This window comes from Paramisgurnus dabryanus, chromosome 8 (genome assembly GCF_030506205.2).
Source record: "Paramisgurnus dabryanus chromosome 8, PD_genome_1.1, whole genome shotgun sequence".
NCBI lineage: Eukaryota > Metazoa > Chordata > Actinopteri > Cypriniformes > Cobitidae > Paramisgurnus > Paramisgurnus dabryanus.
This window is the reverse complement of record NC_133344.1, coordinates 25,537,944-25,564,671: the sequence shown is the minus strand read 5'-3', so window position 1 is coordinate 25,564,671 and position 26,728 is coordinate 25,537,944. Positions and strand designations below refer to the sequence as shown.

Sequence of the window (26,728 nt, the reverse complement as noted above, 5' to 3'; positions counted from 1 at the left end):
AATGATTTAAAAAACGCATTATTGCATAAAATTTTACCTCATATGTGAGCATGTGTGATTCCGCGCCCCCGTGAACTCTGGCGAACTTTGGCGTGTTCCAAGATAAATGTAGAAATCTACTAATATAACGTCGAGACGGTCACATTTTAAACCATACATTTTCTACACAGAGGAGGTTAACTGCACATTACCGTACTGGGGTTTGGAAATGTTATTAGCGTTTCTTACACGTTTTATTTCCTCAGATAGCAAAATACAGCAGCAACAGCAAAGCTCGTGAGCGCGCTCAGACGCTAATGACGTCTGCGACTGCGCTGTCTACAGCACCTGCCGCCAGAATAAAGTAATGTAACACGATCGAAACACTATCAAAACGGCAAAAATCTCAGAAAAGTGACAAGGATGAAGCACAGAATTGATAATATTGTGCATATTAAACAGATTAAAAGTCAAATAACAGATTAATGGACGCATCTTTGATTTTGAGGCACGTGCCCCCTTAGTTTGAATTAGCATGACGCCTCTGGTTGTTATAACTACAGTGACTTGTTATAACTTATAAAATGTAGTTAAAAAAGATCACCTTCATTTTAGAAGTTGAAACAACTTATCTCTTGTCAAGATAAATAATAGTAAGTTGACATGACTTATAAATCTGAGTTGATTTAAAAAAAATTTCAAGGCAGCACAGCATTTTTTACTCTGCACTGAAAATTTCAATATGATCTCAAAAATATTTTTTTATGTTTATCCAACTTTTCACTTTTTATAGTGTACTGTATATAAACAATTGTCTCATTCTGACACTTAAATCATTTCAAGTTTATTTCTATGGTGCTTTTCACAATTTTGCATTGTTGCAAAGTAAGTAGAATTGCAGTCGATACATAGGAGTAAAGACAATAGCTACATTAGGACAAACAAACAAACAAATTAAAATTAAGAAAATATTAAAAATTCATGGTATTACAGCAATTTTTCACAAAAGATGTACATGGAAGTAATCAGTGCTATTTAACATGTATGTGTATGTGCATGCACACATCCTTGCTTAGTGTAAACTTGCTTAGAAACACTGCCTCTCATGACTGAACTGAGAGGACAAACACACACATGCAAAATGCACAAACACAAAGGGGCAGAAAATAATCACTGTACAGAACTTTATAAAGCGGGCAAGGCACACACACACACACACACACACACACACACACACACACACACACACACACACACACACACACACACACACACACACACACACACACACACACACACACACACACACACACACACACACACACACACACACACACACACACACACACACACACACACACACGGGGTGACACACAGAGCTGTTGTTTAGGCTTGGATCCTGAGAGTGGGCTTCATAGCAGGCAGTGTCCCGTCTGGCAGGAAGCACTCTGCTTTCTCAGGGACGTGATTGGAGTGGACAAATCATGCTTATTGTGTGGGAGAGAAACCCAGTGCTGCTCCCAAGATGAAGGCAGTGCGGGAGGCATCATCCAAGGAGACAGCTATCTCTTCACTGGTTCATCTTCTGTGCTTTCTCATCTTTTACCTGGCAGGTAAGACAACAAGAGCAACAATTTCTACTGTATGAATTGAGGGAAGAGCATTGTGGAAAAGTTTTAAAAGGGAAAGAGAGGAAAACATGTTTCACACTTTTGACTGTGAGTTTGTGGGTGTCGGGATGACACGCATCTCAGAGCAAGTAAAGTAATAAGCGGTAAACACTTTGCTGGAGTTGTGAATACAGTACAGAAGCTGTGCTGTTCATTTTTAGAAAGTGTCACTTTTGGAAAAATATTGGATGTTTGAGCATTTGGTTTCCCGATGATGAAAAATCTGTCATCATTTATTGCTCCTCGTGTTTGTTTTCTTCAATGGTACACAAAAGAAGAATTTCTGTAAAAAATAATTTGACAGTCGAGGAGGACCATGGGGGCTGTCAAACTTCAAGCCATAAAGCATTATGAAAGTGTCCAGACTGTAATACAAATGCATGTCCACTAAAGCCAAACGACAGTTTGTCTCATTGTCTAATTTTCAACACCATAAAAATGTGAAATCTCAGGAAAAGTTTTTTTTTTGTGATTTACTGAGTTAATCGCTGAACAAAGTCATGTCAAAAATAAAAATAAAAATTTGATGTTCTTAAACAACCAGAAAATTAAGTTGCGGTGTGAGTTGACATTAAGCTTGGTGAGATTACAGCATCAAGTATTGATGTATACAGCCAGGATATGTATGGCCATATAATTATCCGAGGAGTTCAGATGCAAAAGCCTCTAAATGCCACCTCTGTCAAAAATGACATAATTATATTAACCGAATGCTCTCGGCACATATTATATGTTCATCAAATACTTTCACTTCAAATTCCGGCCCAAGGCCATTTAGAAATACCTTTGCTGGCAGAATCCATTAACAGTCTGTTCAAAAAAACCCACTTTGAGGGTTTTGCATCTGAGGCTGAGCTTTTCATATCCAAACTAAAATCTTTCTAACACTTGTTGTGTTTACTGTGGTAAGCTTTGATTAGCAGAATCACTGGGTCCCACTGTCTACATCCCCCCATCCATAAAAGAGCATGTCTCTTACACAGCGCCTTCTGATTGGACGAGAGCAGGTCTTCAATCTAGCCTTTGTTAGATTAACTTGGCAAAATCCCAGTACTGAGAATAGTTGCCACAGTGATCGAGCCATGCCATGCTGACTCGCAATGCCATAGCAAATTGGGCAAAACATGTTGACTCACTAAGGGGCGTCCAAAAGAAAAAAGTCTACTGAGAATTCAGGCAACTGCATTTTGTTAGGTTTATCAGTTAGTTATGCAAGAGTTAGTTATGCTTAAAACATATATATGCTCCAAACACATCAATGCACATACAAACATTAGAAAAAAAGACTGCTGAATGTGTCAATTGTTCAAAGTTGGACATCACTTATAATGTAGGCCAGTGGCGGTCCATGCATATCACACCTAGGCCTTTAGTAGTGTCCTATCTGAATTAATTTATCTCGTAATACCATATGACCTCACGGCAATAAAAACACATCAACAATTAAATCGTAAAGTAAAATATAAATTACTGTAATTTACACCTCAAGGAATAACAGTCAAATTTTACTTTATTAAAATACACTACAAAATGAGACGCAGCAAATATTATACAGAAACCCGTTTGAAAGGTTTTTGAAATTAAGTCAAATTATTTTTTGCTAAAGAAATCGCATAAATGGTTTTTGATAAAGCTTATCAAGTGTGTTGAAGAATCAAAAAAAAATAACAAATTACTCTGTTTACAGTCTAATTCAAAGATAATGCAAAGAGTTTTTTAAAGGTTTACTATTAAAAAAAGGGATCTTCACATAGTTGACATTACTTGACTTACTAAATTAAATGCATTAAACTCACCAAATTAGCCTGTGGATTATTTGTAAACAAATGCCATCCTCCTTCCTTTTCTCAAGAAAAATTAAATCACTCTGTTGTACAACAACAAGTGCTTTTCTTTCACCATATAGGCTAATGCTGAAAGTCGAGACTGTCCAGTAGTATTTCTGGCAAAAGTTTTTGTTTTAGGGCTGAGAATGGCCATTCTGCTGGTCAATCCAATCAAATGACGTGGAAATGCTGACATCATTGAAAGCCAGCTAGAAGGCATTGAAAGGCGCCGGTCACACCAACTCGAAATGTGGTTAATTCAATTATTTCATTGCCATTTATCTTAAGCTGAAGGCGCCTACACTGTTCGTTCTGAAGGCCTATAGGCAGATTCTTTGACCCTGGCAACACATGATGTCAGCCGCTGGCAAAAATATGATTGGATAAATGCTCTATCATAAAAATACACAACTGGAAGCAGCGCAAATAAAAATAATAGACTATTATGGGATTCATTTAATATACAGTCACTGAATTTGAATCACTGATTTATATTTTACATTTTTTTTTAAATATAAATCATTGATTCAAATTCAGTGTTTAGGCCAGCAGAGAAGGCTTTGCTGGCCCTGATGGCCCATCAATGCTTGTACTGTATAGTGTTCCTGTATATCAATGACTAGTGCCCTGTATTAGCAGCGAAAAGTGTCATGGGAGAAAACCATAAGAGAAAACCCATGATTAAAAGACTGAATGCAATGTAAGTGTTTCCCTTGGAATCTGATGTTGAATACTGAATATTATTTATGTCTTATTTTCTAATAGCTATTTTGCAGTGTTATTGCAATACAAGTAGTATTCACAAGAGAAAAAAAGTGTAATAAAAACTACATTTCTTCTCTACACGAATGAACAGAGCAACATGCACAAAGTAATAGATTTCTGTCATTTCAATTTCATCCACTGTTTGACAATGCTAGTGCTGGGAATATAATGTGATTCTGCGTGTTTGTATTTAGTTGTAGGTGCAGTAAACATCAGCAGTCCGTCTCCTCTAGTGCGAGGCACACTCGGAGGCTCCGCCCTCCTCTCTGTCACCTACACCAGCACCAGTTCTGACCCACCTGTTATAAAGTGGCAGCTGAAAAGGGATAAGCCCGTCACAGTGGTCCAGTCCATTGGTACAGACATCATTGGAAACCTAAGGAATGAATATCGTGGTAGAATCCTACTCTATGAGAATGGATCTCTGCTCTTGCATCAGCTGCAGCTGTCTGATGAGGGCGCCTATGAGGTGGAAATCTCTATTACGGATGACACCTTCACTGGAGAAAGATACGTCAACCTCACTGTAGATGGTAAGGAGGTCACGCGGTGCTGGAATTATCTTCCAGAAACACTTCCAACACATTCAGTAATGACCTAGTTTTACTTTTACACATTTGGCAGGTGCTTTTACACTCTAAAAAATACTGGGGAATTTCAATTTAGCTTTGAATACAAAATGGACAAACCCAGACGTTGGGTTAAATTAAGCCAGAAAATGTTACACAAACAGCAGATGACTTCAAGCCAGATCCGCACCGGATCTGCACCGGAACTTTGAATCCGGTGTGGGTCAGGCCCAGAGTCGTTTTCTGTCTGGGTTATTTTATATTTGCATAGATTACAACGCAGCAGGTTGGGTTCATCCCTTTTTGACCCAACGATAGCAACTCACAGTGCATTAAATCTATACATTCCTTTTATAAGTATGTGTGTTCACTGGGATCGAACCCATGACTTTTGCATTGACTATGCTTTACCAAGTGAGATACAGAACAGTTTTAATAGATCTTTATTAATGTGACAGCATTGTCTATTGCAAGCATTACATGCTAAATAAGATGTCAGATGAATAATTGTGTCATTGGTAAATTGTGCACATTCCTTTTTTTGGAAACAATAATTAAAAATGTAAAAACATATGTTATTATAATGCTTTATATTTTGAATATGATGTAAATTCCATGTGTAATGTAACTGCATGTCATTCTCGATGTACCCTAAGACTTTTTCTCATTTCTAACAGTTCCAGTGTCCAGACCTCATGTGCATATGGTGGCCTCATCCGTCCTGGAGTTAACTGAGGTCTTCGTACTCAACTGTACACACGACAGTGGCACTAAACCCACCTATAGCTGGCTGAAAGGCGGGAAGTCTCTGACCAATGACTCACGTCTTTTCCTGTCACATGACCAGAAGGTCCTGACCATCTCCCGTGTTGTCATGTCAGATGATGACATCTACAGCTGCAAGGTGGAGAACCCCATCAGCAGTATGAAGAGCATGCCCGTCAAACTCACTGTCTACAGTAGGTGATGTGACTCTTTGAACCTTCAGAAAGGAAAATTATGTCAGTTATAAAAAGAGAAAGAAAGAAACCATGGACGATAATAAACTTTTTTTGTTATTTTTTCCGCCCAAAGAATCATTCAGTCACAGGTTCATAAAAGAACCATTTCTTTCTTCTTTATTTTATACTCTAAAGTTTGTTGTTTTACAACTTTTGTGAAACAGAAAGGTTATTTGGATTGGATGTTAAAGGTTCTTTTATCGTATCAAGCTGTAGAGTTGTAAATATAAATGACTTGATGTTATTACAAAAAACCGGCATACACTTTTGGAACAACAAGACTTTAAGTGACAGAATACAAATTTGGTTAAATCACTCCTTTAATTCGGGCTGGCTGTGTTTATATAAGGAAGGAACAGACGGGAATGTGTTTATGAGCAAAGTTTTGCTCCAGTGGAGCTCAGCTGTGTAATCCTCTCCACATCTACTGCTTTACTTTCACAGTAGAGCCCAGCAGGACTCTGCATTCCCCCAGTAAAGTCTACCCTTTTAAAAAGCCCCCAGGTTGCCACATTCATTCACGTACTTACTTAGTATTCCCGAAAAACCCATATGTCTAATTTTCCATTTCAGGTCTCTAGAGCACCGTTGTAGTTGTTTTGTGATGAAAAAAGTTGTGTCAGCCTTTAATTTGCTCTTTTAAATTTTGCAGGACGGAGCTCCCTTTATATCATTCTGTCCATCGGAGGCATTTTCTTACTCATCACCTTGGTGACTGTGTGTGCCTGTTGGAAACCCTCCAAAAAGTACCAGCTTTATTGCCTTTAAGCTTTCACTTTGATAGATTTAAAGCAAGCAAATATAAATCTCACAGGGTTGCACTGTTCTTGTTAGAAAGTCTTTGTGCTTTAAATGTTAAAAGGTTAAAGTTCCAAAGATCAGATACAAAGGAAGCTCAAAAGAGAGCAAAAAGTAATCTAGAAATAGGCTTTTGCACTAAAACAATATTGTATATAAAGAGTTGTCTTTCATCACAAACACCATTATTTTGCTAACACAATTCTGTCTGCAGAAAAAGGCAACAGCTTGCCAGAGAAAGCAGACAAAATGTATCGGACCTGAGCAATGGCAATCATGACGGTAACATTATGTTTCTTCAATAATATATTTTTAAGATGCACTCAGTATTTTTTTCATATATTTATAAGGTGCTCTTGCTAATTAATTTATATGTCATCATCATTATTTGTCAGAAACCTCATATCTCAATATTTAATCTTTTTTTTTTATAAATCATTACAATTGGTCACCTTTTAAGTAAGGTTTTGTACATTTTAGTAACCTACCTGTTATTGATTGCTTGTTTATGAATAAATTATTTATAGTTGATTACAGCAGAGTAGGCCTACTTCTGCAATGGCATTGGTAAAAAAATTTTTGCTTTTGCATGCTGCTGCATACAAGTAGGTGTAATAAATCCCATTCGACTGCCATATGGGGGTATTGCATCATAAACCAAAAATTCTGAGTGCACCTTTAAGGTTTTATTTAAATTCATCCTACAGTAGCCTTCCCTTTTTATTAAACCTTGAATCCTCTCTTTATAGTAGTTGATATTGTTCCTGCTAGAAATTACCATAATCGAAGGAACCCAGGTGGACTATACGTACTAAAAGAAACAGTAAGAAATGATTGCTATTATGCTTTCTCAATGCTGTTAACAATGTAAAGGACAAACTCATCTCTGCTTTGTTTCAGGATTTCCACGAGGGACCAGATGAGTCTTCTTGTAATTATATAAACCCTATGGATCCTCTCAGTCCACCGTGTTATCCTGGCATGGCTTCTCCTTCTGCGCATTCTCCAGATGCTTACATGAATTCAGGAAGAAGATACCCTCGCACTCCTGTACCCTCCCCACCAACAACCCCTCATCCGACTTTAACTCCTCCCCTCTCAAGTCCCCCGCACCTGGGCAGCCTAACACGTAAGCCCAACCATCCAAGATCAAGCCCCTCACCTCCACATGCAGAAGAAGGAGAACAGGAGAACAATACACGCCACCACCACCACAGTTTACCCAGATGAGCCAAATAGATTATGAGTAGGAATGACAGTATGTATGTGTTTATGGGGGGGGGGGGATATAGCAATGAAAGCATTTTAAGTAAATGCTTATTAGTATTTTATGCTTTTCAAGAGCCTTGTTTAGGTAAGAAATTTGGTTAAAGAACTAATTCCTATAGGAGAACATGTTGGATAATTGTTTCATATTAATACAATATAATTTGCTCAAACATTTATATTCTTTGGCCTTTATTTAGTCGAAAAGTATAAACAGAAAAATTTAAAAATGTATTGCATATAAAATTACTTTCCCATGCCATTTCCTGGTTTATTGCAAATCTGAGTAAAATATTACAGTAGTTCAGCATTAAGATGATTTTCTTTTTTAATAAAAAAACTTGATTCCTGAACCCTTTGAATTTTTGTTTTCGTTATTTATATTTAATGTTTTGTTATTTAAGTGGAAATAAATACAAAATGGCTCAAGACATTTAAGGATACTTCAGCCTCAGTGATTCACATTCTTCATTTCACCACTAGAGGCTCCCATATCACAATCAATCAATACAATTAAAGCGTCCACAAAAAAGCTAATCAGGTTTGTATAACTTTATTTCTTGATGTTCTTATTTATGCAAGAAAAGAAATATCGTTTTTACTGACTTGATTCACAGAGTAGGCTAAACAAAAGCACTTGCACCACATTACATGAGTGTTTTACCACAAGAAGTGTGGTATTCTGCTAATTCACACTTCCAGTATGAGGCAATTTAACTCGGTAAATATGTATGATCGTGTTTTATTCATCAGCTATGAGTATCAAACATAAATTTATTCAAATAGGGACCCACGCGTTTATGTAAATAATAACATTGCATAGTGCACTATGGTGTTGTTTAATTAAGCCAAGGCAAATTGGTGACAGATGTTGTTTAATGGTCTCTGGCATCTAGAATACTTTAAAGCAGGGCTCTCAAGTTTTATCAAATGTTTAGAGTGAGATCATATCTGTAAGGAGAGGGCCACTCGGCTTTACCAACCCTGCTGAAAAAAACACCTGCAATGATTAGGTGTGTTCGACTTCATGCGGCGCTGCGCAGACCGATCGGCGGCTGACTTGAAGCAGTGCATTCCGGTTAGTAATTTTGTCCGACTTCAGCTGGCGCTGCAGGCACGTGACTGTGTCATATGGTTTTTAAGTACCCCGAGAGCGCTTCGAGAGTAGCCGGCTAGCTCAGCCGGTGCAGCTTCTCCAGAGCGGCTGCACGGAGTTGTGATGACGACACAGCTTTACGTGATTGGTCGCCTCACTGATGACAACGATCACGTGCGTTTCAAGTTTAATCCAACCTTTAGTTCCACTAATAAACATTATAAATTCATGTTTTAAAACAGGAAAAAACACTTTAATATGCTAAAATATGTTATATTGTGTTGTGTAATAAAATAAAAATGAAAATAACAAACTCTATTGGTATTTTAATAATATAGGCTTGTTTCCCGTTATTTTCGGGTATACAGTATAAGCAGCAATTAAAATATTTGATATAAAATGTTTCTGGTTGCAACTTTTTATTAAAAGGTTTGTTTTGATCAAATTCAGCATCTAATTCACTTCATTTGCGATTAAAAAGGAAACACGGCGCACACGTCACTACGGCAAGCAGCAGGTGTCCGGCTCTGTCTTCAATTCCTCCCTCGACTGCAAGCGGCAAACCTCACCGATCGGTCTGCACAGCGCCGGATGATCTCGAACACACCTGTTGCCATGCTGGTTTCGAATCGTTCTCGCGGTACTTTGATGTCATCTGCATGTTGGTTCTAGCGTCGCTGCGTAAAGTTAAGCAGACCTAAAAAACTTGAGAACTTCCCAGCGCCTTGTCCATTAATTGTATATAGCAGGAAAACTTTTCTCTTCACAGCATGAGAAATACAAGGTGTGGCATGTGAGAGTGTAAACTGACTCAAATGTGTGAGACATGAGGGCCCTGCTTTAAAGCAAGTATAGGCCTATATGCTTAGATATCTTTTAATTTGTGACTTGTTCATGTATGAGTATGAGGAACTTTGCTGATAGCGAACGTCTCTCTGTCTTGAATACTTGATTCTGTTTGGTCAGTCGTGACATTCTGAGGCCTACTATTATCCTCCGATAACAACTGCTAAAACTGTCTGGGGTGCATGATTTTTAAAAAATGCTTTGGAAAATGGAGTCGGGCCGAGTACTAAGACACACTTGTAGCCAAACAGCAGTAAGGGGCATGTCTACTAACCGACATCGTTGCCTGAGTTGCGTAGGGTGCTTTCACACCTGCCTTATTTAGTTCGGTTGAATCACATCAGAGTTCGATAGCTCACTTGGTGAACACTTGAAGTAGGTTCAAATGGATCACCCTAAGCCCTTGAACACATGGAAAGTGGAGACCGCCCCCTCCATCATTTGAACTGTGCAAAGCGCGAGTTGCTGAAGTAACATCACAATCGTGTTGCATTGTGGGATATGAGGCTGCATGAAGTGTACATATGAAGCAGACTCGCTCCCTGTCAAAATCGAGGGAGCGAGGGTCTGTCCATACAATCTTCCCTCGTCCTCTTGACGAAGTGGAACGCACTTAAAAATGGCGACAGGGATTCCCCCGAGGGGAAGTGTTTAGGGAAGTTTGCGAGTGTGTGTCTAAAACTGGAGTGGAACGCACCCCTGGAGTGGGAGGAGGTGCGGGCGGAGCCTTAGAAATTTGGTTTGCTGCTTGCAGTGCATTAAAATGTTTTCAAGACGCATCCGCGCTTTATTCTGGAAATGAACAGTTTGTCTAGAGTGCTGGATACAAACTATGTAGTATATAACAACCACAGACATAATTACAGCGCGCAGTCGTTTGTCCATCGTGTCTGGTGTATTTTTCTCTATTTTGTTTACTTCCTGGGTTCCGTTGAAATTTCCCTAACATTGATTCTGACCGATCGAGAAGCAGTTAAGGAAATACGTTCAAAGACATGTGGCCAATGAGTGAGAGAGAGAGAGAGAGTGTGTGCGTGAGAGGGAGAGAGAGAGAGAGAGAGAGAGAGAGAGAGAGAGAGAGAGAGAGAGCATGTGTCTGTGTGTGAGTGTACATGTGTGTCATGCATTAGGTCACACCCCTTTATATCTTTTTTTTCTGCATTTGTGGCTGATTTGCCAAATTCTATACAATGCCATCTGTGGCAGTCATACCTGTGTGTTTGTGTGAGCTTGTGTTTTTTTACATTGCATTTGTGCACAAGTACCAGGCCTTCATTTCTGTGTGGAAATTTTCAGATTTATGCTGGATTTTGTTTTTGACAAGTGGAATTTTTTCAATTGGGGTCAATTCATTTATTTTACACACCTTCAGAACAACCAAATCAAGCCCGTTTTTTATGTGTATGTATAGATAGATTATCTCTGAGATGAAGGGAACCACTTTTTCTAACTAATTAAAAGTCGATTGGGGTCCCCAAGGACCAATTGAGGGTTAAGCTGATCTGTGGTCAAAGTATATAAATGATGATTATGCAGAATGGTGGGAATCAAGGCTCATAAAAACACTGTGAAATAGATCCTCTGTAAAATCCAAGTCCACCCCTCAAGTGTTATTGTTTATATTGACAGCATAGTATTATGAAGTCATGTGCTTGCTTTAAATATAACCAGAAATGACTTCAGAAACTCTACTTTGTTCCTTTATCAGAAGTTTGACATATGTTGTGCAGATTTTGAAGTTGGGACTACAAAGCCAGAGGTTTTGTTTTCCTCAATTCAGCATGCCGGAGACAGAGACACAGAATAAGATGGAAAAATGAATCTTTCAAGAAGACAGTTCAAGACAATGAGAGAAGATGAAACAGTTGCTTGGAAGATGAAAGGACCCTAATGGAGGAGTTTTCCATATTCCTTCCCAGATTTGGCACGGATAAACATCTATAAACTGAACAGCCAATAACGTCCCTTATTATCAGGATAATTTTGTCCCTTAGATCTTTTATTATTGAAATATGACTGCACTCCTCTCTTTTGTCCCCAGATTAGCAGCACGCATATGTGTTTCTGATTACCTAAGGTGTAAATTTGTTTCCTGTTAACATCCCTGCAAATTTATGCCATATTGTACTTGTCCTGTTTTATGAATGAGGTAAGGCTGAGGCTCATAACCCCCCATTTGGTAACACTGGAAGTTAGACAAAGAAATTCTGGTCTCATATCATGCACTTTAACCCAGTCCAGTCTGTTTTTAACAAAGTTAAAACGACTGCTAATCAATTTCCGTCATGAGAGAAATCATTAACACGTGCGAATTAAGATGCTTTTGTGGCCTCAGAGGGACAAAATTAGAGATAAAGGAGAATAAGAACAGGTTTGCTCTTGTCTTTACATTTCACACTTCTAGTTCCCTGTTTTCAGTGTTGTTAATGATCTAACACAAATGCCACTAAATCCTTTAGTACAAAATGTTTGTTTTCCACTTATATCAGGTTTAAATTGAAATTCATGTACGGTGCAGAAGGACCATAGTAGATATGTTCCAGCTAGCTCTTGTTCCTCAGCTGACCAGAACATCTGTTGTCCTGTCTAATTGGACACAAGAGAATAAAGAGGACACATGCGGTGACAGAAATGTCATCAAATTTACACTAATGCTTTTTTTATGTAGTCCTGTAATGTATGATATATCTCGGATATACATTTGAAAGAAACTGCTTTCCGTCTCATCATCAGAAGCAGGGTTCTTTTTTTACATGTAAGCATAAACACTGTGTATAGTTGCCTTTATAAGTAAGAGGGACATTGAAATGATTGCTAAAAAAATGAAATGATTACGACAGCAACAATAGACATCAAGGGGGCTGGGCCCTTTTTCACCAGAGCAACGGTTCCCCTTGGCAACAGTGGAGAGTGACAATTACATTCAGGGTCCTTCAATACCCCCAGGTTTCTCTTGCTCACTTGCACTTTTTGGCTCCGTAGGGCACCTGGGCCAGCGGTGACTGATCGCGGAGAGAACCAGGAACTGCTGACACGGCAAAGGCAAGACTGCAATGCTACGAATAGAAACACTTAATTACATAGAGATTAAGTTTCGTGGTTAAAAATAAGTGTGGCCTGACATAAGACTAACTAAAGTCTCCAGGAAAGTTTCAGGTGACGCTGTGTCAGTCTGTTATGATAACAGAAAGCTCATTTTAACACTTATTGCATTTTTGAAGTTGAGAGTTATTGTATAGATTGATTTGCAGTGTTACCAAGCTTGTTTCATTGCACATTGTGATGTTTACCTTTGTTATAATAAGTTATTGAGTGTGTTGGTAATAGGGTTGCTTAATTAGTAGAGCATTCTGTTAGCAACGTAAAGGTCTTGGGTTTGATCCCTAAACTGAAGTCACTTTAAATAAAAGTTTCTGTCATAAATGTAAATTTACCAGGAAATATGCTTTAATTAATTTTTTTATCCAATGCTTCTTTTAAGCATCTCATGTTTTTTTTATTTATTTACTTTTGAATGAGGCTAAGCACTGCCTTTAACACCGGGTTATGAAGCTCTGCTCCACAACAGGTTTTTCACTGTATGAAGATAAGTCATCAGGTTATATAGAATAAGAAAAAAATCAGGATTAATGAATGCCAAGTGCACAAAAATGCACAGCCCTTGCCACTTGTGAAAGTCATTCTTTTATTTATTTTAATGTCTAATTCATTTCTATGCTCATAGACTGGCCCTGCTCCTGTTTACGGGGGTCTGGACAGGTGGAGACAGGTTCACAGTCCATTCTGTTGGTGTGGTAAGAAAGTGCTGTGAACATGGGGTCCAGCTCCTCCTCTTACGCCTACAAAGTCATCTACCTGGATGTAGATGGTAAAGTGCAGAAGGTAAGCGAAGGGTCATGTTTTAAATGGACTGTGGTCTAATTCAAACTATCTAAAAACAAATTCTCAGTTGCTGGTTATTGAGCACAATGTTTTTGCAATAACAATGCCATAATTTAGAAAGCAGGGTGATTGTTGACCATTATACAGTTTAATATAATTTAATGAAAGCAGTTGAAATGTTTACCATTGTTTACATTTATATTTTTTATATATTTAACAATGCAGAATTGATTTCTGTGCCAAATTTTGCATTCTGGCAGTAACACTTATTTATCTGCTATTTCAAAGCCTTTCAAGGTAATTTCAATCTTTGACATGACCTTACTCAGCAGAGGTGGACATTACTTGAATATTTTAAGTACATTTTCCAAGCATCTGCAATGTTAAACCTAAAAGTTAACTCAACTCAAACCATTTAAGTAAACCGGTTGCATTACTTTTAAAACACATACATTTGAGTACTCTGAACTTAAACAAATTGAGTCATATGCAGTTATGCACTAATATTTAAGTTCAAACTACTTAAATATAAGTGCATAATTCCATATGACTCAAGTTCACAGTACTTAAATGTATGTGTTTGAAAACTTAAATGGTCTAATGCTACCGGTTTACTTAAATGGTTTGAGTTAAGTTAACTGTGTGTGCTTTATCAGAGTGTTTGTCTTGGGAAAAAATTTACTTTACTTTACTACAAAATGTTCACTATCTAAAGCATAGACTCATACTGTGTATATTTATATTGCATATTAAAATTTATTTACATAATTACATAAAAATTGTGTACTTTTACTTTTCTAGTACAAAAGTACTTTTTACTTAAGTAAAAAAAAAAACAGAAGTTTAATGTACTCAAATATTAGATATAATCCAAAAACTTAAAATTATGAAATGTGGAGTAAAAATTATGATAAAAGCTTTGGAATGTGTTTTCCAAAGAAAAACACTAATAAAATACGAATACTTAAAAATTTACTTTTATGTAGAAAGTAAAAATACTTAAGTAGTGTCCACCTCTACTAAGTCAATGTTAAAGATTTCAAGGTTATATTTTTATACAAAGTTCTTTACATTGTGTAAAATGATTTTTTTGTAGAAAACTGTACTGTAGGTCTCTATAGGTGGGTTTTTGCAGGGTCACATCACATTTGTGATTTTCTTTTCTACTGGATGGCAATTTTTTTGCCCCTAGCTGCTATTAATGACTGCAGTGTAGGTGGGTGAAATCACAAAATAATGTCTTTAGTTGGTTTTTCACCGACTGGGACACAAATTTTAACATTGTTTAATCTTCTAAGACCCGGGGTGTCTATATACATGGACATCATATTTTTGTTGTTTGCACCACAATATTTAATTCTGTGTAACTAGAACCTGTTGTACACAAACGTGGACAGTTACACTGCTTCATGTTCAATGAAATATATTTGGTTATTATATATATTGGTTCTTCCTAATGCCAAATAGCTGGAAGAAATCTAAAATGCAAGCCAAACCATGCTCTGGTCTTAAGAGGTTAAATAAATAATGTCGTCTTTGATGACATTTCATCACAGTCATGAGTTGTGCGGTGTCATCTATTAAATCAAACATTTTAAGTTTGATCAGGATCCTTTTTGTAACCAAACAGCCTCTGTGCACTTAAGCAAATGGTTATGTCAATGTGTAATGAAGAAAGAGAGAGATCAGGTTAAAAATAAGCTGTAGATGGCGTGTTTCACAGCTGTGACTGACATTGCGTGCTGTAGTGCCACTTATCAAATTTGTTCTGAGTCTCCATTGTTTTCTACTGTTGTGATTCCCATAGAAATGATTGAAGAGTAAGGAGATGTACAGAGTACTGTACTCGGTATATAATAATGATGTAATCAATATGAGAATAAGATTTATAAGTATACTCATTATCAGCATATTATCATTTTAGGAAGTAAGGAAAACACGACATTTAGGGGTTTATTAAATATATTTTTTCTTTGCAATAAATACTTTTGTCATACTGTATAATGTAGGGTGTGGCTTTCGTAGCTGAACATGTTTGTCAGTAAAGCTCACACAACCTTATTCAAAGAAGACAAGAGGATATTGAAAGTGACATATGTTTACTATAGTACAGGATGTACCTGTCTACCACACCTGCCACCATATATTACTCTTTCAATAAAGATACTTAATTTTGTTCAATTTTGTCTCAGTTGTTTCTTCTAAAAAATTAAAATTTAGAGTAAAGAGGACAAAGTCCAATACAGTTTAAGTGGATAACATAGCTCAAAGCTATTTTGTCCTTGATGAGATGTTATCATGACATCATGATGTGATTTTTGATCACAGGCTTGCATATTTTTTGTAAAATTGATTTTCCAAAGATATGTGTTTTCTTTTCTCAAGAAAAAAACATGTAATACCCACAGTACAGTAACCAAAGTATTGGGATCCTAAATAAATCAGTTATGTCTTTACTGTTACATTTTCAATGGCACTGAGCCAATATAACTGCATTACATTACAGGTTAATGCACAAGTAAACAAAAACCCCATCAGACGCACCCTTATTTGTATTTTTGCACAGGTGCTTTTTAATCGCCACTGCAGCCCATGTGACATCAAAGAGCTGCTGTGTTCTTCTTCCAACATTCCCAGGTCTGTATATCACTGTGACATCATCACCATGAATTACCTCAGTGGCTTTCGAAAAACCTACGACGATTTAAAATAATGCATCTAAAAAGCAGCTCTCAGACATTATATAAATCCAAATGTCTTCTCCCTGTAGAAATACAGCAATAATGATGGTGGACCCTGAAGGTGCTCTCGTGTCGATCGATCCCACAATGCCCGCCAACAGCCCCAAGTAAAACACAACCCTGTTTTGATGGTTTGTAAAAGCAATCTTTTGATCGGCCTGTTAATGATGCCATTCTGTCCTTTTAGCTCTCTATACAAAGTCATACCACTGTCCACCGTCCAACTGGGAGGTAAGTGCACATCACCCTTCACTGTTTGTCACAGTCTTACTTTTGATCTTTATAACTTCAGATAATAAGAGTCAACAGTCTTGCTGTGATTTATAGCCTGCGTGTTTTGCTCCACAGAAAAGGAGGACATGTTTCAGAATGTGCTGTCACAGGTAGCCGAGCAGTTCAACAGGTAATAGCCGTCTTTGTTTTCCCATGGACAGGAGATTACTTAGAAATCCCTATCACTGTAAGAGATCTGCACTGAAATCACTTTCTCCACTTTGCAGAGCATTCAGGATTAATGAACTGAAAACCGAGTTGACCAATCGCCTGGCTATGCTGGAGAAGAGAGTTGAATGTATGTAATGGCAGTACTTGCTTTCTCTTGCACAGGCTCGGGCATGCATGTATTAATATCTGGGTTTCTTAATTATGTGCTTAACAATAAAAGACACAGTACCCTTAGGGATAGTTCACCCATAATTCTTTCGTCATTTACTCATCCCTAAGTTGTATCAAACCTGCATACATTTCTTTGTTTTGTTGGACACAAAGAAAGATATCAGTAATAAAGCAGGAAACAGGAGCACCATAGACTTCCATAGAAGGAATCTAAAATACTATGGAAGATAATGGTGCTCAAAAAACAGTTTGGTTACAAGCATTTCTCAAAATCTTCCTTTGTGCTCAGCAGAACAAATACATAAGGTTTGTAACAACTTCCCTAAAAGGGGACATATCATGAAAATCTGACTTTAAACTTTGTGGGCCCTATTTTAACGATCTGAAACGCAAGTGCAAAGCGCAAAGCGCAAGTGACTTTGTGGGCGTGTCTTAGTCGCTGTTGCTATTTTCCCGGTGGGAGAAATAACTCTTGTGCCAGGTGCAAATCAATAAGGGGTTGGTCTGAAGTAGGTTTATTATTCATAGGTGCGGTTTGGGCGTAACCTCAAATAAACCAATCAGAACGTCATCCAACATTCCCTTTAAACGCAAGGGCGCAAGTTCCATGGTGGGTTGCTATTATTATGATGGATTTACCAGGCGCACGCCAGGAGCGGTTCACAGCCGAGGAGACCGACGTTCTTGTAAGATCAGTCAAAGACAGAGAAGTTGTTTTGTATGGGGATAGGAGAAACCCAGCAAAATCAGCGTCGGTGAAACAGGCATGGGAGGAAATAGCCACCATTGTCTCATCAGCTGGCATCCCCAGGACGTTGGGCCAAGCGCTACTATGATGTCAGGAGATGTGGGAATCCCAAGCTTGCCAGCATAAATCGGGCACGCCGTGTAACGGGAGGTGGATCTGACTCTACACAGGACCTGACGCCAGCAGAGGACATCGCTGCATCTACCCTCACCGCTGACAGGGTTTGGGGACTTTGAGATCGGACCCAAGAAACGCAAGCAAGGTCCAACCCCAAAGTACACTTACAAATCAAGTTCACATACATTAAGGTTTCTTATGAAAACATTTTAATTATTATTTACATAAAATAAACGTAATACAGCCACACAACAAACGTATGAAAATATTTTAATCGTTATTTGCATGAGAATTTTTTAACGCCACCACACAATAAATAAAAACTATCACCACAATGTTCACCACAATGATTTTCCTTATCGCATGTGTTAATATTTTTTATTGTAACAATTTATGATTTGCAAAAATAACTGTTGCATCTGTGTAGATTAGATAAGCAAAGTGTGTGCGCGTTGTGCACGCATACATTATGGTCAAGCATGCGCCCTTAAAATAGCATAATGAACAACGCACAACACGCCACTGACTTTAGACTAGTTTTTTTTGGTCAGTGGTGCAATTGTTTTTTGAAACTGGAAAATAGCATCAGGGATGGTTTGCGCCGGAACACACCTCCTTTTTTACGCTGAACCGCCCAGGGAGCGCAAGTTCATTCCCTAGTTTGCCGACATGCGTTTGTGGAGGGAAAAACCCGCTGTGCGCCGGTGCAAAATACAAAAGATACATGCGTCACTGACAAAGCCAATTGCGTTGGGTGCAAGATAGGGCCCTCTATGTTTAAGGGCTTTAATTGGGTCCCCATTGCTTCTATCAACCTAGAAAATGTGAAAAAGAACAACCCAGTAACTCAGTTTTGGTAAACCATTTTCTGCAAGCATGTGAAAAAATAAGTAATTGAAATCAGTCTAACCAGTCACTTTTTACAGTGTATAATTCAGTTTATGTTACGTAAGTCAACCTAATGGTTTATTAACTCCATCTGCTTACCATCACCAACTGTCCCTAACATTTATAATGAAATGTAAAACTACTAGTTTTTCAACTAGTCTTGACAAGTTATTCTTTGCACAGTGGAGGGGCTGAAGGTTGTGGAGATTGAAAAGTGCAAAAACGAATTGAAGAAGTTGAGAGATGAGATGACATCCAGAGCTGGTGCAAGGTAAAGGAAAGAAAATGTTTTCTTTTGAAATCAACCCAACTGTGACCGTCTATCTGCTTATCCATCTGTAGCGGCCATCACGGCATGTAGGCATGGCTTGTTTTTAAACAGCCAGCACAAATGTATCTAAATGACTCCTTCATTTTCTTTTCAGAGTGAATTGTCCGTGCAAGTACAATTTTTCAGATGATGGAAAGAAGTTAACTCCCAGACGTGATGTCCCGAGCTACCCAAAGGTGCTTGACATTTTCACAATGAGTTTTGATTGAGTTATGGGCGGCACTAGGTAATTTTTGTTTCTATTTCTCATCCTCACTTATCTCATATCAATCTCACGATGCATTTTTCAGTACACACTTTCTCAGGAGACCATTGAAGCGCTGAAGAAACCTACCTTTGATGTTTGGCACTGGGAGCACAATGAAGTGAGTTTGACTGATGTATAGTGGTTGTATAAGTCATTTTTCCAATGTAATTTGTTATTTTTGAACTACCATAAAATGTGATTATTGAACGTGGTATAAGACTTTGGACCCCTTTGGGTTATATTATAGATATATAATTTTTTATGTGCCACATGCTTTGAATATTGATTTGACAGTAACTTGTATGTTTGTCAGATGCTGAGCTGCCTGGAGTACATGTACCACGACTTAGGCCTCGTGAAGGAGTTTAACATGAACCCAATCACTCTGAAACGCTGGCTGGTGAGAGTATGAGTATAAGCTTAACAATTTGTGAAAACTACATTTACATGTATGCAAATACACTGTAAAAAATGCTGGTTTATTTTCAACACTGGGTTGAAAATTACCAGCCTGATCACACGAGAATTCGTATTATACGAGTTGGCTATGAATTCATGCAAAGCTTATCAAAACTCCATATTTAGCCCGTTGTGTGTGCCTCGTCATGTCACAATATGTGTTCAGCGTGTCATGTGAACCTACAGTGAGAAAAATAAGTATTTGAACACCCTGCTATTTTGCAAGTTCTCCACTTAGAAGTCATGGAGGGATCATCCTCTCCTTAATACAGTGCAGTCGCCCTGTACCATGTGCTGAAACCCCCCCCCAAGGCATGATGCTACCACCCCCATGCTTCACAGTAGGGATGGTGTTCTTGGGATGGTGCACATCATTCTTCTTCCTCCAAACACGTTTAGTGGAATTATGACCAAAAAGTTATATTTTGGTCTCATCTGACCACATGACTTTCTCCCATGACTCCTCTGGATCATCCAAATGGTCACTGGCAAACTTAAGACGGGCCTGGACATGTGCTGGTTTAAGCAGGGGAACCTTCCGTGGCATGCATGATTTCAACCATGACGTCTTATTGTATTACCAACAGTAATGTTGGAAACTGTGGTCTGAGCTCTTTTCAGGTCATTGTCCAGCTCCTCCCGTGTAGTTCTGGGCAGATTTCTTACCTTTCTTAGGATCATTGAGACCCCACGAGGTGAGATCTTGCATGGAGCCCCAGTCCAAGGGAGATTGACAGTCATGTTTAGATTCATCCATTTTCTAATGATTGCTCCAACAGTGGACCTTTTTCTCCAAGCTGCTTGGCAATTTCCCCGTAGCCCTTTCCAGCCTTGTGGAGGTGTAGATTTTGTCTCTAGTGTCTTTGGACAGCTCTTTGGTCTTGGCCATGTTAGTTGGATTCTTACTGATTGTATGGGGTGGAAAGGTGTATTTATGCAGCTAACAGGTGCATCTAATTTAGGATAATAAATGGAGTGGAGGTGGACATTTTAAAGGCAGACCCTTCCATGATTTCTAAGTGGGAGAATTTGCAAATACTTATTTTCATCACTGTATGTGCATCAACCTTCATGTCAAAATACGTGTCTGCTGCAGACGCTTCGAAGAGGTTTATGACAAAAAAAAAAAGCTCACGTTTGCCAGATTCTCGCTTAATCTCATGTGTAATCAGAGTTTAGTGTTAAGTGGATGTCTTGCGAGTATTTTTAAACATGAGCGTCTCTTTTATCATAAACCCTTTCGACGCGTATGCAGCAGGCACATATTTTGACATGAAGCATGATCCACATAGTTTAACATTTTGAATTCGTGCCCCTTGAAAGAGAAGTCACCGTCCGCCACTGTTTAGCAGTTATTTAACAGAGCAATAAACATAGTCCATTCCCAAGGAATCAAACATGACCACGACTTTGCTAGCATGCTTTACCAGTTGAGCTAAGAGACAGATTAGATTAACACTTATTAACTGCTGATTCTTTTCAGCTGGGCATTCAGGAAAATTATCGCAGTAACCCCTTTCATAATTTCCGTCATTGTTTCTGCGTGAGTCAGATGATGTACGGCATGATCCACCTCTGCAACCTCCAGGTGAGAACCGATTTGTACGTAGCAATTAGTATGGCAGTTATTCTGGGACAGTAAAAGTGAAATGCTCTCTGTGTGTGTGACTCGCAGGAAAAGCTTACGCTAACAGATCTGGGCATTTTAATGACTGCTGCCGTGTGCCATGACTTGGACCACCCTGGATACAACAATACGTAAGATCTTTACTTCCATGTAATTTAAGTTCTCAAGTCAGTTCTCATAATAACATACAGTTGCACCCAAGTATTTGCCTACATGACAATTTTATGATCTCACATTTAGTTGCTTATCGTTTGATACGATGATCAAATCCAGGGCGTTCATTGGCTGTCCATTAACAGGTACCAAATCAATGCTCGCACTGAGTTGGCCGTGCGCTACAACGACATCTCACCCCTGGAGAACCATCACTGTGCTGTGGCCTTCCAGATACTTTCATTGCCTGAGTGTAACATATTTGCCAACGTACAACCAGAAGCCTTTAAACAGATCCGACAGGTATATTTATTCATCTTCAGGACATCTTCCATTATCTATTTGCATTGTTTTCTTATATAACATGTAATGGCAGGCTATTATCACATTGATTTTGGCCACGGACATGGCCAGGCATGGCGAGATTCTGGACTCCTTTAAGCATAAAGTGGAAAAGTTCAACTTTACCAATGAGGAGCATGTGACTTGCGTATGTACCGTGAATCATCAATGCAACAAACACAGTTTGGTCTACTAGGTGATGCACGTCACTGACCCGCTCTTTGTGTTCCTATCAAATGTTCAGATGAAGATGGTCCTTATCAAATGCTGTGACATCTCCAATGAGGTCAGGCCTACAGATGTGGCAGAGCCATGGGTAGACTGTCTACTGGAAGAATACTTCATACAGGTCTGCTTACTCGATTTCACATCAGCTTTATGCCATCTAATGGATCAAGTGATGGATGTTTTTTTCTGTTTAGAGTGATAGAGAAAAATCAGAGGGGCTTCCTGTGGCTTCCTTTATGGACAGAGACAAAGTAACCAAACCCACGGCTCAGATCGGCTTCATTAAGTTCGTCCTTATCCCCATGTTTGAAACTGTCATGAAGGTACCTAGTATAAGTCTTAACAGACATTATGACTGACTTTTGTTGAATTATCTCTTTAAATGATGCCATGCTTGAAGCGTGTCAAGTACGGTAGGTGTGAATGTTTGTTTATGCTTTTCCTTCAGCTCTTCCCTCAGATTGAAGAGATTATGGTACAGCCACTCAGAGACTCACGCGACCATTACGAGGAGCTAAAGCAAATTGATGATGCCATGACAGAGGTATACGCCCCTCAGCTTCTCATGACATTATTCATAGTTGTAGCATGAAAAGTTTAAGTTTTGGTCACATACATGTATACACAATGAACTGTCATCTAGCATACAGTATATCTTCAACACACTGAAAGCCGTAATGCTGTCATGACTTATATTTAGCATTTTGGATCCATAACTTAACTATCTTTGTGTATTCAACTTATTAACTTACATAAACCATAAACGTAAAAAATCAAGTGCAATTAATTAAGATTATCAGTTCAAAATGCGGTGAGGAATACCCATAAGCCCTTGCGCCTGAACATTTTCAATGATTTATCTTTGGTCCAAGAATAACAACTGACGGGACATATAAACCAGTTGATAGTAAAATTTCATAGAGTTTTACACTGTTTGTAACATTTTTTATGTTTTTATGTAAATTATATTTTTTTGTGAAGTCACCGTTCAGGTGATCAGTGTTTCCTTTGGTATGCATGCACCACATTTAACTCATTGTATTCTTTCCACTATACTGAAGATACTCGTGCACAGTGCAGTTTGCTGTGTGCTTTTGTGGAGAATTACAGTTTTTTTCGATTGCTAAACGACAGTGGGCACAACTGGAGCTACATGTGCAAAACACTAACTACAGTCTGCACTACCAAAAGTCACATGAGCACAACTCTAAACACATGGCTCAAAACAGCTCCGTGCAGCCAAACACTAAACACAACCCTCACTGAGATAACACACACTGTCACTCACAACACACTGAGAGGAAAAACACTAACATCAAACACCAATACACAAAATACTAACTTTATATCTTTACAGTTTTAACAATTTCAGTGATGTCACACCAAATAATGTTTTCTTTAAAGAATGATTTATTTATTGATTTATCACATTATTTTTTAGAACACCATAATTTTTTAAGGTAAATGAAAATTAGCAGTTTGCTTCAGTAGTCTGTAGTAATTTACGGAATTACAGTAATGAGAAAAAAAGGTAGAAACTTAAAGTACATGAAAGGTAATATTATATATAAATGAAATACATATATGAAATTGAAATTTATATTTATATGAAATTGCAATCAGCAGTGTTTGAAAGGCACAAGGCTGAAATCTTTTCTGTTTTGAATGTGTGGTTCACAGTTTTGATAGCAGTGTGTTAGCATTTGAACAAAGTGCTGTAAATCCACAGTGTTGTGCAGGTTGTGATTAAAGTCATGGAATAAGTGTGTAAAGTTTTGAAAACTGTGTTCAAACAATGAAAAACGAACTAGAGTTTGGTCCACATGAACTGCTGCTGTGCAGACTGTAGTTAGAGTTTTGCACATGTGACTCCAGTTGTGCCCACTGGCGTTTAGCAATCGAAAAAAACTGTAAGTTAATTCATTGATTGACATTGTTATTTAACTCCAAGTTTGGTAAACTTAAAATATTAAGTGCTGTCTATGAGGACAACAAGTTAAGTGAACTTAAATATATATGTGTTTTGGGAGATCCATTACATAATTGAATTGAGGCAACGAGTTTACTCATTAAAATGAGTTTAGTCAACTTATTGGGGTTTTCAGTGCTCCAGGTTTGGTGAACTAAAAATTTTAAGTTCAGTCTATGTGGCCACCAAGTTAAGTGAACTTAAATATATATGTGTTTTGGGAGAGACCCATTATTTAATTTATTAAGGCAACAAGTTTACTCATTAAAATCAGTTCAGTCAACTTATTAGGGTTTTCAGTGCAGGGGATCCGGGACCAAATATTCTTTGAATTGTAAATATTTTCTTGGAGAAAGGAATTTAGGCATCCAAATGCCCTAATAGGGTTATAATAAACTTGATTCAAATAAAATGTAGTATGTTAACAGTGTGTGGCTGCACTGTAAAAAAAAAAAGATTTGTTGGTTCAACTTAAAAAGTAAGTTACCTGGTTGCCTTAACATTTTGAGTTAATTCAACTTAAAAATATTAGGTAACTCAGAAAAAGTTGTGTAAAAAATATGTCAACTAATAGGAATAGGTTGAATAAAAGTGTGTGTGTGTGTGTGTGTGTGTGTGTGTATGTGTGTGCGTGTGTGTGTGTGTGTGTGTGTGTGTGTGTGTGTGTGTGTGTGTGTGTGTGTGTGTGTGTGTGTGTGTGTGTGTGTGTGTGTGTGTGTGTGTGTGTGTGTGTGTGTGTGTGTGTGTGTGTGTGTGAAAACCAAAAATGTTTACTTTAATATCTCTGTTATCTATCTAGTATGTAAATCCAGCCTTAATTTGATACATGTACTGAGGGTCACTGCTCCTCATCTCTATCCATCAAGGGCCTTGGGCTAAAAAGGTTGAAGACCTCTGATCTAGTATGTAAGTGTGGGATTGTGACATTGTATAACATAAAGATGTCTCTTTTGTTCAATAAGGCACAGAAGAAAAAAACTGAAAATATGTCGTTAGGAGGGAAGAAGAAATAAGCACAGACACGAGCCGAATGCTACTGTGTAAGTACATTGTCTGTAGTGTTTTAATAATCAGTATGTTATGGGGAAAATATCACATGGTTGTTGTTTTTTTATTCGTAATCTCAGGAGTCTCATTTTTTGGACACGTCTGCACTGGGTGAGCAGCTCCAGCAGAAGAAAATATAAGAGCTCAGGTGTCGGGCTGGTGATGAAGATAACTGTTTTGCTTACTGAGCCCAAGAGTCACCCCATCAACTCAGGGGTTGTTTACTGATGATACATTTAACAGCCTACTTTCCTGGTCAGATTACTTCTGTTTAAATCCTGGTCTCCATTAATAAGCTGGTGTGTGGTGGGTGTTCTGGCCCAATATGGCTGCCGTCGCATCATCCAGGTGGATGCTGCACATTGGTGGGGGTTGAGGAGAATCCCTCATTCATATGTAAAGACCTTTGAGTGCTTCAGAAAAGCACTATACAAATGTAACAAATTATTATTCAGTCGTTCATCCACTTCAAACAGGGTGAACGGCACATTCACATTTGCTTTGAAGCCCTCTATCGGCCAAAACCGCACTAAAGAAGTTTTCAACCGTCGGGTCGCGGTCCTGTAGTTCGAGTGAAAACTATAAAAACTTGCTTTACGGCAGACCTACAATCCAATCAAAGCCAGCTTTGCTGCAGTAGGCTAAATTATTTACGACAGTGGTAATGGAAAATTCTGCTTCCAACCTGTAGGGGGAGCAAAGAGCAAAAATTCTTTAGTGTTGCTTTAAATAATGAAGGCAGCTCAAATTTGCATTTTAGTCTGGGACTAGGATAAGCCCTGTCTGGGAAATCGCCTGAATATCAGCTTTAATGGATACACAAGAACTCCCTAAGCAGTGTTTTTATACCAAGAATTTACAAACGAAATGCTTTTGTCATTACAGGTTTATCTGTGAAAAGAAGTGTTTTAGAAGAATCATATACAGAGAAGATATTAAAGGGATAGTTTGGCCAACAATGATATTAATCCCAAGTTTTACTCACCATAAGCCGTCCGAGATCCATATGTCCATAATTTTTCAGACGAATACATTTTCAGTTATTTTATAAAATGTTTTTGATCTTTCAGTTAATCAAATGTACCGAAAGCTAGTTATTTTTGTTTATAAAGTATAAATATGGATATTTCTACACCGAAATGGCACGGGTTACCCTCAGAAGACCTTTGTTTATCATCATTGGAGCCTTTGAATTTATTTTGTGAAGGATGGACGCACATTTGTTGGACTTAAAGGAGTGGACCCCATTACATTTGATAAACTGAAACATCTAAGATATTTTCTAAAATTAACTGAAAATGTGTTCGTCTGAAAATTTTGGACAAATGCATCTCGGAACGCTTGGGGGTGAGTAAATCATGGGTTTAATATCATATTTTGCCGAACTATTCCTTTAAGTAATAGTTTGCTCAGAAAGTAAAAATTGTGTTTTTTAGAGCTTTAGAAAATGATTGAAACCAAATCCATGGGAACAACCGAGTGAATATACTTATGCAGGTGTTTCAGAATACCTGAATA

At 38.1% G+C, this 26,728-nt stretch overlaps 2 protein-coding genes across 3 annotated transcripts; both read left to right on the top strand.

The window, feature by feature from the left end:
- Nucleotides 1-1,456: 1,456 nt before the first annotated feature.
- Nucleotides 1,457-8,200, top strand: hepacama (hepatic and glial cell adhesion molecule a). Of its 2 annotated transcripts, none has more exons than XM_065281210.1 (7): nt 1,457-1,592; nt 4,435-4,773; nt 5,487-5,772; nt 6,463-6,556; nt 6,824-6,890; nt 7,358-7,431; nt 7,509-8,200. In XM_065281210.1, exons 1-7 carry the CDS (start codon nt 1,505-1,507, stop codon nt 7,836-7,838), a joined length of 1,278 nt encoding a protein of 425 aa, XP_065137282.1. In that variant the 5' UTR covers nt 1,457-1,504; the 3' UTR covers nt 7,839-8,200. The 2 variants fall into 2 exon arrangements, with proteins under 2 accessions (XP_065137282.1, XP_065137283.1); XM_065281211.1 differs by having other exon boundaries at nt 5,487-5,768; nt 6,823-6,890; nt 7,509-8,198.
- Nucleotides 8,201-13,546: 5,346 nt separating this feature from the next.
- Nucleotides 13,547-26,447, top strand: pde9ac (phosphodiesterase 9ac). Its single transcript, XM_065280144.1, has 19 exons — nt 13,547-13,698; nt 16,265-16,335; nt 16,469-16,546; nt 16,627-16,670; nt 16,788-16,842; nt 16,940-17,010; nt 18,991-19,078; nt 19,233-19,314; nt 19,429-19,503; nt 19,699-19,785; nt 21,328-21,432; nt 21,520-21,602; nt 21,771-21,927; nt 22,001-22,114; nt 22,211-22,315; nt 22,389-22,517; nt 22,643-22,738; nt 25,126-25,203; nt 25,291-26,447. Exons 1-18 carry the CDS (start codon nt 13,630-13,632, stop codon nt 25,174-25,176), a joined length of 1,560 nt encoding a protein of 519 aa, XP_065136216.1. The 5' UTR covers nt 13,547-13,629; the 3' UTR covers nt 25,177-25,203; nt 25,291-26,447.
- Nucleotides 26,448-26,728: the final 281 nt, after the last annotated feature.

Bases quoted from the DNA above. Each gene is read 5' to 3' on its own strand.
- pde9ac (XM_065280144.1), top strand. From the start codon at position 13,630: ATGGGGTCCAGCTCCTCCTCTTACGCCTACAAAGTCATCTACCTGGAT. The intron at 17,011-18,990 runs GTATGTAATGGC...TTCTTTGCACAG, and splicing joins GCTGGAGAAGAGAGTTGAAT to TGGAGGGGCTGAAGGTTGTG. The intron at 19,315-19,428 runs GTGCTTGACATT...TGCATTTTTCAG, and splicing joins ATGTCCCGAGCTACCCAAAG to TACACACTTTCTCAGGAGAC.
- hepacama (XM_065281210.1), top strand. From the start codon at position 1,505: ATGAAGGCAGTGCGGGAGGCATCATCCAAGGAGACAGCTATCTCTTCA. The intron at 4,774-5,486 runs GTAAGGAGGTCA...CATTTCTAACAG, and splicing joins CGTCAACCTCACTGTAGATG to TTCCAGTGTCCAGACCTCAT. The intron at 6,891-7,357 runs GTAACATTATGT...CTCTCTTTATAG, and splicing joins GAGCAATGGCAATCATGACG to TAGTTGATATTGTTCCTGCT.